The 12,500-nt window shown below is 41.1% G+C and overlaps 2 protein-coding genes across 3 annotated transcripts in view; both read right to left on the reverse strand.

Annotated features, from left to right (window-relative positions):
• nt5c2l1 (5'-nucleotidase, cytosolic II, like 1) overlaps positions 1–9,638 on the reverse strand; it is a 25,111-nt gene extending 15,473 nt beyond the window's left edge. For both annotated transcript variants that reach the window (XM_072659199.1, XM_072659198.1), the window contains exons 1-4: positions 9,370–9,638; positions 4,560–4,633; positions 4,071–4,188; positions 1,546–1,641 (exon numbers count right to left, since the gene is read on the reverse strand). In XM_072659199.1, coding sequence (XP_072515300.1) covers positions 1,546–1,641; positions 4,071–4,188; positions 4,560–4,633; positions 9,370–9,437 — 356 coding nt within the window. In that variant the 5' untranslated portion in view covers positions 9,438–9,638. The remainder of the gene's footprint in view (positions 1–1,545; positions 1,642–4,070; positions 4,189–4,559; positions 4,634–9,369) is intronic.
• A 2,625-nt stretch (positions 9,639–12,263) lies between these two features.
• Positions 12,264–12,500, reverse strand: part of slc2a11l (solute carrier family 2 member 11, like) — a 14,086-nt gene continuing 13,849 nt past the window's right edge. The window contains exon 12 of the mRNA XM_072659023.1: positions 12,264–12,500. This exon is cut by the window's right edge and continues 1,396 nt beyond it. The gene's annotated coding sequence lies outside the window, so the exon portion shown is untranslated.

A 12,500-nucleotide genomic window follows, 5' to 3' on the forward strand; every position in this document is an offset into this window, starting at 1 on the left:
ATACACAGAGTTATAGATATACACAGCATACAGACCTCATATCTGTCTGCATGTGCTTTAAAGAGCCAATAAAAGTATTTATAGAACCTGAAACAGGACAGAAACACACACACACACACACACACACACACACACACCTGTTTAGATTACTGTGACATCATCTTCTCCCTCAAACCTCTATCATTCATCATCTCCTCCCTCAGCCTCACCCAATCCATCACTCTCGCTTTACTGCTCCCACTCTCCACCACACCTCCCACACAGTACGCTCTCCACTGAAGTCCTCAGCAGGCGGTTCAGCAGCTTTATGAAAACATATCTATACACACTCCCTCACACACTTGTAGGTTTGTTTTTATACCTTGTTAGGACTTTTGTTTTTAATGTTAACATTTGAGATTTGAATCATGTGAATGTTTATATCATTATATGGATGAATCTACATGTAATGATATTTCCCATATGTCTCATAATACCTATATGTAATAAAAATGTGTTCGATATGTATTATATATATTATATACTATATGTAATATGTCCTATATGTGTGTAAGTAAATATCTAATATGTAATAATGTGTGTCATGTGTAATAATGTGCCATATGCATATAAGTCTTTATATGTATTAACATGTCCCATATGTATTATATATGTAAGTACCTATATAATATGCCCCATATAGATATACATATCTATATGTAATAACATGTCCCATATGTATTTTATATGTAAGTACCTATATAATATGCCCCATATAGATATACATATCTATATGTAATAACATGTAAGTACCTATATGTAATATGTCCTATATGTAATAACATGTCCCTTTTGTATTATGTATGTAAATACCTATATGTAACATGTCATATATGTATATGTGTCTATATGTAATAACATGTCCCATATGTATTTTATATGTAAGTACCTATATGTAATATGTCCTATATGTAATATGTCTATTTGTAATAACATGTCCAATGTGTATTACCAATGTGTACCTATATATAATATGTCCCATATGTATATAAGTAAGTATCGAATATGTAATACATTATATGTCTATATAATGTATTATATATAATACACATGTATATAATCTTTAATAATGTGCCATATGTATTATTTATGTAAGTATCTAATATGTAATATGCCCCATATGTATATAAGGTGTGTGATATGTATTATTTGTATATGTTACTATTAAATAAATAAAATAAATAATTTAATAAATACATAATTAAATAAGTAATAATAATGATAAATGTGTATTTGTTTACAGTCGTAAAGAAATGGGATATGTTATTACATATAGACACATATACATACGGGACATATTACATATAGGTACTTACATATAAAATACATATGGGACATGTTATTACATATAGGACATATTACATATAGGTACTTACATATTCAAATTACTTCTCCTTCTGCACAAATGCTTCATAAATCACAACTGCTTTTTCTGGGTTTACTACAAAGTCAGGACGCTCTGTCCTACACATTTACACACACACACACACACACACACACACTCACCCTGTCAGGTAGATGAAGCCGTGTGTGCACACCAGGATGTTTCCATGTGAGTCCACCTTCAGCAGGTTGCCATAGGCCGAGTCATACACCAAACCACTGCGGGCAGGAAGAACACACACTCAGCACTCTGTACACACTGCCTGGTTAATGGATCATATTCCACACTTTCCTCATATTTAATTTCCCCTCAGATTCATTTTATTGACCCAAACCAGTCACAAATCATTTTATAGGACATTGTTACATACAGGGCTAAACTGAAATAGGCCTAATAGACAGCTGGGCTGTTTTCAGAAAAGAGGACACTGGAGACACACGGGTACCCACCGTAGTTAGGATGTTGTGGGGTCAGGGCTGGGGGGTGTTCAAGTAGGCCTAAGTTGTAGCCATGCCAGTGTGTGTGTGTGTGGGAGGGTGGTAATACCTCTCAAACTACATTTATTCATTTAGCAAAACCAGCCTAAATAGCCTTAATGACCCAATCAGCCCCTTTCAGCTCAACCTACAACTTAAGCCTACTTGAATATAGCCCACCCACCCCCAGTTCCCCGGGTGTCCCTAGTGTGCTTTTGTAAATAATTATATGTGTAAATATGTATGTAATAACTATGTGTACCATATGTATTATATTAGCGTGAGTATCTATATGTGTTAATGTGCCCCATATGTATGATATGTATATATGTAAGCATCTAGATGTAATAATAATAATAATAATAATAATAATAATAATAATAATATGTCCTACATATATTATATATGTGTATATAAGTATCTATATGTAATAAAATGTCCCATATTTCTTAGATATGATACATGTATGTGATATAAACAGGCTGTTCTAGCAGTTTAGTGTCCATGTATGGTCTGTACACTGTAAAACCACAATGTTTACGTAGTCTATCAACCGGTATTGTTTATGATACTGCTTCATAGACGTGACATGCAGTGAAGAATAGCTGGGACCTGCAGGCCGTTTTTTTAATACTGCAGCAACAAAAGCCTTTCCGACAGTGGAGACTCCACTCGGCCCAGTCTCTGTTAGTAAACTCACAGCTCATCTAGCTTCTGTTAAGCACTGGAGCTGTGATGATGGATGGTGAAATGTGGAAGAGGAAATATCCCCCCTTAGGAGAGCTAATCTATTTCTGAATGATATTTATACCCCCACCCCGGCGGCTGGAGCCTGCGCCTGAACGCTGGATGTTTAGCTTGACTTTCACTGTTCGGGAGGCCTCCAGGAGGAAATCTGATGATTGGGTTGTGTTGTGTGGATACTGTGTTGTACACACTGACACACACACTGACACACACACTCACACACACACTGTTGTTTGATTTTAGGTGTGAGACAGTAATGTCTCTTCTCATTAATCTCATCACTCAGCTGCAGCAGCAGAGCTTCCCACAGCCACTGCCATGAGCCAAGCCCAACACCAGCCGCAGCAGCTGAGTTCACCAGGCTGAAGAGCAGACACACGCCCTAATCACCCCTGAGCATGTGTGTGTGTGTGTGTGTGTGTGGGGGGGGGGGGGGGCACTGTTACTATACTGTAGATACAAAGCCTGAACTATAGTCACCAGTTTGGGCACCCCGGTCTATGGTACATGATGGTACATCTTAGTTGCTATGTGTTTTTTTTTCTAATATGTTAAATTCAGTAAATAAATAGAAATAGTTAAATATGCAGACAAATGTATTTTATATATAGTGTGTGTACAGTGTGTGTAGTGTGTATAGAGTGTGTATAGTGTGTATATAGTGTGTATAGTGTGTATATAGTGTGTTTAGAGTGTGTATTGTGTGTACAGGGTATGTATAATATGTATAGAGTATGTATAGTGTGTATAGGGTATGTATAGTGTGTATGGAGTGTGTATAGAGTGTGTAGTGTGTATAGGGTATGTATGGTGTGTATGGAGCGTGTATAGAGCGTGTATAGTGTGTACAGTGTATATATAGTGTGTATAGAGAGTGTATAGGGTATGTATAGTGTGTACGGAGTGTGCATAGTGTGTACAGTGTATGTATAGTGTGTACAGAGTGTGTATAGGGTATGTATAGTGTGTATGGAGTGTGTATAGTGAGTACAGTGTATGTATAGTGTGTCCAGAGTGTGTATAGGGCATATATAGTGTGTATGGAGTGTGTATAGAGTGTGTATTGTGTGTACAGTGTTATTTTGTATATGTTGTGCATACCTTTACACCTGTGTTAATGTGATACAACAATAAAGTCAAATCAAAGTCATTTGATTTAAAATATATTACATTTTCTTGATTTTTTGATTTAGTGATATCTAAAATATGCAAAATATTGAATACAGTACCTAAAATGAAATGTTGGTTATTTATAAATAACTGTATGTAAAATCTGCATTATATATATATATTAAATATATCATTTAAGACACATTATTACTGTTATTTTTAAATTAATATAATTACAATTATTTAAATAACACAACATACTGATATACACTGTATTTATGTATATACAGGCTGTAACTTGCAGCAGTGCTCACCGTGTGGGGTAGGTGGGGTCGTAAGAGTAGCGGAGCAGTTCGTGTGGATAGCCGATGGACACCAGTCTGTCCCTCAGCATTTCGAAGCCCAGCCCGTCGTATTCAGGGGATTTGTAAACTGCAGAGAGGACAGAGAGCCGTTAGCTGAGGCTGTCAAATCAGCAGCATTAATCAACAGCATTGATTAACAGCATCAATCAGCAGCATCAATCAGCAGCATCAATCAGCAGCATCAATCAGCTCCACCTGAGACTGAGAGCTACTGGCCTTTAGTGTCTGTAAGCCCTGTGTACCAGCAGGCCAGTCCAGTCCCCATTTATGTCCAAACTGTAAGACTTTCATGGATGTCATTTCAGGATCTGGGGCAGCAGGTGGTCTGGCTGAGAGTGTTTTTTTTTATTACTGGGGTTTCTAGATTTCTGCAGACCACATAAAGGCCATCTATAGCAAGCGTGCTAGTTAGCGGTTAGCCTTCTACAGTGCACTCACTGGCGAGGGTGTAGTCCATGTCGAAGCCATAACACTTGATGTTCTCCAGCGTCACACTCTTGTTGACAAACACCCTGTAAACAGACCAGAGATACAGAGACGGTCACTGACCACAACAGACCAACATTTCAAAGCTGACAGACCAGAGTGTCGTCCAGTCGAGTCAGCTTGAGGTTGTTATCAAGGTAATAATCAATTAATTAATAAGCCAGCTGTGTGGGCACTGCTGTCGAAGCCACTAAACAATAATATTATATAAAATAAAATATAAAATATCATATAAAAGACTCTTACTGTTACTCTTATCTTCAGAAATAATATATACATGTTATATAATTCTAATTAAATAACTGATAATAATAAGAATAAAAGCAATTATTATACATTTATTAATAATCTAATATAAAACCATATAACATATAAACAATAACATCATATAATATGACATGACAAAAGTATTGGGACATCTGCTTATTCACTGTTTCTTCTGAAATCAAGGGTATTTTGTTGTCTCTACTGTCCAGGGAAGAGAATATACTACTAGATTCTGGAGGAGCATTGCGGTGAGGATTTGATTGCATTCTTTACAGGGACGGACAAACTGTGTGTGTGTATGAGTGTGCATTTGCACATCTGTGTCAGCAATGGGTGCAACTTAAAGTAGCTGAATGCATTTATTAGAAGGGTTATCCACAAACATTTGGACATGTATTGTAAAACTGTGGTCAGCTGTGCTCTGAAAGTGCTTGGAGGAGAACTAAGGCATGACTGAGCGGGTCACTCTCAGAGTGCTTTACCAGACCCTCCTCAGTCTGCGGTGTGTATCAGAGTCAGCAGGGTGTGTAACTCTCCTTATCAGCCCCCTCACACACTCTGACATCACCTCAGCTTACGTACAGTGAGTGTTTGAGTGGACACGTCATCTGGGAGGAGTTTAGCCATTGGCACTCTTCACTCTTGGCAACAGCGTAGTTTTACTACCAGAACACACACGTCCAACCGCGTGACGTCAAATCACAAAACAGAGAGCATGGACGCATTAATGGAAACACCCCCATTGCATTTAAGTTATTCTGGGGGACGGCGGCTCAGTGGGCTATTTCTGCAGCTGTTTACATTTAATAACATCAGTGCATAACATTAACTCCCCCCTGTCGAATCCTCCACTGACCTGAGTGACGGGGTGGTAGTATGTATGTTTTGAGTGACGGCTGGACTGTGGCCTGCATTCCGTTGCAATTAGAGGATGAACTAGAGAACAGGCATGTAAATCATCTCACCTGACTTTATGTGCATTTTGGCTTATTCTAATGTTATATAGAGTTAATTACAGGTAGACAGTCTCACTGACCACTGACTTTATGTTTATTTGGGTTTATTCTAATGTTATATAGAGTTAATTACAGGTAGACACTCTCACTGACCACTGACTTTATGTTTATTTGGGTTTATTCTAATGTTATATAGAGTTAATTACAGGTAGACACTCTCATGTACCACTGATTATGTTTATTTGGGTTTATTCTAATGTTATATATAGTTAATTACAGGTAGACACTCTCACTGACCACTGACTTTATGTGTTTTTGGGTTTATTTTAATGTTATATAGAGTTAATTAACTGGTAGACGCTATCACTGACCACTGCCTTTATGTTAACCTGGGTTTACTGACCCCTCTATCAACAATCAGTATTACACATACTGCTGATATGCAGATGATGAGCTCATCAATCAATTAGAGCAGGATATCAGGATTCCTCTGTGTGTAAAACAGATCTGTGTGCCGGGTCCAGACTCTCTCTCTTACAGAATCTAAAGTTGCAGTTAATATTTAAGCAGGCGGCTCCCGTGTCTGCAGCAGGGCAGTTCCCCTTCAGCGTCCAAAGCTTTGCTTAGCAAATACCAAGAAGAGCCTACAGTGGCAATTCGGGTTCTGATCCCGCAGTTCAGTCTGTAGGGAGTCTAATATGTAAAGCATTCTTCCAGCACATCCATCACTGTACAACCGACGACGTTCTGTCTCTTTCCAGACTCATTTTATGCTACTTTTCAGGCCTTTTCAGGTTTTACCAGGCCTGTGAAGGTCATTCAGTTTTCACCTGGTGTTTACTGCCATAAAAGAACTATAATTAAGGTTCAATTCCAGCAACTAATAAGCAACAGGTACAATCCTAAAGCTGCCACATTAGCTAATAGCTGAGTAGCTAGCTATCCTACTGCCCAGCTTTCTATATTAAACTTTTTTTTTAATTCTAATGTTATATAGAGTTAATTACAGGTAGACACTCTCACTGACCACTGACTTTATGTTTATTTGGGTTTATTCTAATGTTATATAGAGTTAATTACAGGTAGACAGTCTCACTGACCGCTGACTTTATGTTTATATGGGTTTATTCTAATGTTATATAAAGTTAATTACAGGTATATAACATTAGTTGCTAATATTCAGTAGTGCTGAAACTAAATTAATAAACACACTCATACAAGTTACACAATCATGTGCAGAGTCAAGCTAACGTTTACTAGCAAGCATGCTAACAACAATTAGAAGGTAGACTTTAGTTTGTTTGTTTTTGTAAGATCTCAGATGTGTCTCACTGAATGCTATGGGTGCACAATGATATTGGACTCACATTAGTATCGGCAGAGAAACCGGGGCCCAACAGAACATTAGTGTGAAGTTGGCAGTGGTGGCTCGGCGGTTAGAGCTCCGGGCTAGTGATAACAGGGTTGTGGGTTCGATACCCAGGCTTGACAAGCTGCTACTGTTGGGCCCTTGAGCAAGGCCCTTCACCCTCTCTGACTCCCTATTGGTTTATAAGAGATCCATCACACCTGCACACGTCCCGTCCCTCTCCAGCGAGCTCACAGCAGACGTCTGTAGTCTAGTATGAAGACTGTGTCCGTGGCAGAGACTCAAGAGAGCTGCAGTGAAACGTCCCGACTGAGCCCCACATTTACATTCCAATAAAGCTTATTGATCACACGCCTCTGAAGTCTGACTTTCTGCAGCTTTACAGAACTTCTAGACAACGACTCCTCATATTTTCCTCCATGAAGCTCATGTTGATGCTCAGTAGAGCACAGAGACGCTCCTTTAATAGAGCTGATATTACTGAAATGCTTCATTTTCAATGGGCAGATCTGCAGCTGAAACAGGAGCCTAGTGCAGCCCAACATTTTTAACATCAACATTTTAATAGATCATTCTCCTCATTATGGCTTTTAGAGAAATGGGGTTTTAGGGGGGGGGGTAGTGCACTATAGACCCCTGTGGTGCGGCCTAAGCTTTCTGCCTTTGTTTTCCTTCCATTACTTTTACTTTTCTACTTGAAGTCGTTCTGAAACCAGTACTTTTACACTTTTACTGGAGTAAAAAGCTTCAGTTGATACTTCAGCTTCTATAGAAGTCTGTTAAACCCTCGTATCTCCACTCACTTCTACCTAAGGAATGAGTGAGAATACTTATGACACCTTTGTATGTATGGCTTTGGTTGTAGAATGATTACTGTCTGATTCTCAATAAAAGCTATTCTGGCTTCAGCTCACACACACACACACACACACACACACACACACACGTGTCCCCATAAAGAAACAGCTTTAACTTTCAAGGCCTTGTATGTAAAAAGTATGTAAATCCATCATAAGCCCTTAATCAGTAGGCCTCACTCAGATACAGAACAAAGCGCTGGACACAGGCTAAGGCCTGAGGACCGGTCAACTAGTCCGGAGCGTTTGGTGTTTAGGCCCACTCAGGGTACAATCACACCAAAGCAGGATCTCCCCTCGCAGCTGGACGGTTTACGGTCACTGCAGGCCTCCAGCACAAGATACATACATCAGGGTGGGTTATCTTATTAAAGCTAAAATACATGCTGATATAAATTACTACTATTCATAGAATGATAAACTAATTAAAAAATTATTATATTAGCAATAATACATTTATATACTAAACTGTACTATTAACAACAATGTCATAATAGTAGTAAAGGTTTATTATAAATGCAATATATGCAGAAAAAACTATTATTATAAGTTATTATTTAAAAATAATATTTCTATAATCAGTAGCAACCGTCATATTAATAGTAGCATTAATAGTAGTGCATTAACAGCACTGTAATAGAGTAGAGCTGCAGTTTAGTAGCCTCAGTTTATTATGTAATTTATGTATTTAATAAGCTAGCTTTAGCTTGACACTGTATTGCAAACTAATTTGCTGTTTTACATAAATTAAAAAATAATTAAATAAAAATGTAATTAAATAAAAAATTAAGCTGTAAAAAAATCCCTGTTTAATCTAATGAATGTTTTAGTAGATTTTTAAAAATTTTCTATCGAATTATTGTTTGATATCAGAAATTGAGATCGTTCAGTTGGTATCGGTATTGAAATCAAACTCTTGGTATCGGGACAGCCCTCCAACAAAGCAGTAATGCTGATCTACTGAAGCACCCTGCAGAAACACAGCCTGCCCAGCTCGAACTGCTCGAGCTGTCTGAGCAGCACTGGGTATGTTTTCATTTGAGCTGGATGGTTTAGCTGGTCTACCAGTGACCAAACTAGACAACCAGTATGACCAGCTTGACACACTTGACTTAACTAGTCAGCCAGTTTAACCAGCGTGCATTTTAATAAAGGGGATGTTCTCCCCTGGATGCCCAGCTTAGACCACCTGGAAGCAGCTACCAGCAGCAGAAGCTGCTCTGTGGGTCTACCTGCTCTTTGCACCGCAGAATTGCTAAAATACGTGCAACCAGCCTTCCCACACTCCAGCTCGTGCACTCTGTTGTCCTCACCAGTGGTGGATGTCCCTCGTTCCCGCCTGCGTCTCCCCCACGGTCTCGCGCTGTGCTGTTCCCTCCATAGCTCTCTCTGATGTTCCTCGCGCTGCTGGCCGGCGCCTCTGAACTCAATGTTTTTCAAACCTAAACATCGCGTGCGCGCGGAACTCCTCCTGCGCCGCCGTGCGTAAAACGGTAGCGAGGACGGCAGGGGTACCTGGGGCACGCAGCGGTGACAGAGCGCACGGTTTACGCACGCGGGGGCTATTATCAGGGAGGCGCGTTATCAGTGCGGAGACACTCAGTTATCACTGACAAGCAGAGGACAGCGCCAAACACAGACTGCGCATGCGCCTAATCAGGAAACACACAGTTACTGTTTTCAGACCAGTGGCCACAATATTAGAAACCCCTACCTCAAGCTATCAGTGATTGGCCATTTTATCAGAAACACCCACCTTGTGCCTCCCCTGACTGGCCACTTTATTAGAAACCCCTACCTCGTGCTTCCACTCACTGGCCACTTTATTAGAAACCCCTACCTCGTGCTTCCGCTCACTGGCCACTTTATTAGAAACCCCTACCTCGTGCTTCCACTCACTGGCCACTTTATTAGAAACCCCTACCTCGTGCTTCCGCTCACTGGCCACTTTATTAGAAACCCCTACCTCGTGTTTTCACTCACTGGCCACTTTATTAGAAACCCCTACCTCGTGCTTCCACTCACTGGCCACTTTATTAGAAACCTCTACCTCGTGTTTATGCTCACCGGCCACTTTATTAGAAACCCCTACCTCGTGTTTACGCTCACCGGCCACTTTATTAGAAACCTCTACCTCGTGTTTATGCTCACCGGCCACTTTATTAGAAACCCCTACCTCGTGTTTACGCTCACCGGCCACTTTATTAGAAACCCCTACCTCGTGCTTCCACTCACTGGCCACTTTATTAGAAACCCCTACCTCGTGTTTACGCTCACCGGCCACTTTATTAGAAACCCCTACCTCATGCTTCCGCTCACAGGCCACTTTATTAGAAACCCCTACCTCGTGCTTCCGCTCACTGGCCACTTTATTAGAAACCCCTACCTCGTGCTTCCGCTCACTGGCCACTTTATTAGAAACCTCTACCTCGTGCTTCCGCTCACTGGCCACTTTATTAGAAACCTCTACCTCATGCTTCCGCTCACAGGCCACTTTATTAGAAACCCCTACCTCGTGCTTCCGCTCACCGGCCACTTTATTAGAAACCCCTACCTCGTGCTTCCGCTCACCGGCCACTTTATTAGAAACCCCTACCTCGTGCTTCCGCTCACCGGCCACTTTATTAGAAACCCCTACCTCGTGCTTCCGCTCACCGGCCACTTTATTAGAAACCCCTACCTCGTGCTTCCGCTCACCGGCCACTTTATTAGAAACCCCTACCTCGTGCTTCCGCTCACTGGCCACTTTATTAGAAACCCCTACCTCGTGCTTCCGCTCACTGGCCACTTTATTAGAAACCCCTACCTCGTGCTTTCACTCACTGGCCACTTTATTAGAAACCCCTACCTCGTGCTTCCACTCACTGGCCACTTTATTAGAAACCTCTACCTCGTGTTTATGCTCACCCGCCACTTTATTAGAAACCCCTACCTCGTGTTTACGCTCACCGGCCACTTTATTAGAAACCTCTACCTCGTGTTTACACTCACCGGCCACTTTATTAGAAACCCCTACCTCGTGTTTACGCTCACCGGCCACTTTATTAGAAACCCCTACCTCGTGCTTCCGCTCACTGGCCACTTTATTAGAAACCCCTACCTCGTGCTTCCGCTCACTGGCCACTTTATTAGAAACCCCTACCTCGTGCTTCCACTCACCGGCTACTTTATTAGAAACCTCTACCTCGTGCTTCCATTCACTGGCCACTTTATTAGAAACCTCTACCTCATGCTTCCGCTCACAGGCCACTTTATTAGAAACCCCTACCTCATGCTTCCGCTCACAGGCCACTTTATTAGAAACCCCTACCTCGTGCTTCCGCTCACTGGCCACTTTATTAGAAACCCCTACCTCGTGCTTCCACTCACCGGCCACTTTATTAGAAACCCCTACCTCGTGCTTCCGCTCACTGGCCACTTTATTAGAAATATATCCACCACTCAAACTATCCAGCCAGGGTAGCTATGTGACCATAAGGGCTGTTGAAGGGCTAGAGGATGGGTTAGAGCAAGGAGGAGCTACCAGGGGGGTTTCTGATAAAGGGGCCAGGGAGTGTTTACTCTGTAACCCTAATCACCCTTTTTAGTCTGCTTGTAAACAAGCCCGAACTGTGACTCAGATCAGTTCAGTGCAGTTACTGTCCCAACACAGCCTTATAGAAATGATCTCTGGACAGAGGCCTTAGACATCTAATCCCATCATTACTGTAGACGCTCCAGATCTCATCAGATCAGATAAAGCAGCTGAACATAAATCCAGTAAAAAGGAGAAACAAGAGCTTCTCATTCTGAAGAAAGTAGTGAGATCTTGTCGGTGAGCTAGTCTGAAGAACAGAGCTTGGTTCCTCCAGGTTTCTCCTGGACGCCCCCCAGTCCAGCCAGCACAGCGTGGAGGATGTGTTCAACTCCATCAGCAGCAGCAGCAGCTGCTCACCTGATTTACCATCATTAAGCCCTGATTTACCACCAAACCAGGTGTTGATCTGAGGAGAACTCTAAATAATACTAGACTCCATGAGAGAGGAGAACTTTGGAGATGTTCTAATGATGAACACAGTGATGGAGAACCTCCACCACTTTCTGTAGGAGTGTTATTATTAGTGTTTATCTGCTCAGTAAAACACTGATATTAGAATAAACATGTACTCACCAGATTCACATGAGACTAAAACTTTTACACAGAGCTGTAAATTCTTACACAGTTTATATCACAATATTTAGCTTCTCAGGGGTTTGTGATTGAGGTTGAACAGACAAAACCAGCAAAACTGTAGGGCCTGTGATTCCTGTTCTCTCAACAGTTGAAAGGAAACACAGGAGAGTTGGTTTCCACCTCCAGGCAGTTGCTAGACTGTTGCTTTATTGGTGCTGGCTAAAGTGTAATTTTGTGGTTGCTAGGTGCTTGCTACAGTGTTGCTTGGTGCTTGCTAAGGTGTAGTTTAGT

This window comes from Salminus brasiliensis, chromosome 16 (assembly GCF_030463535.1).
Source record: "Salminus brasiliensis chromosome 16, fSalBra1.hap2, whole genome shotgun sequence".
NCBI lineage: Eukaryota > Metazoa > Chordata > Actinopteri > Characiformes > Bryconidae > Salminus > Salminus brasiliensis.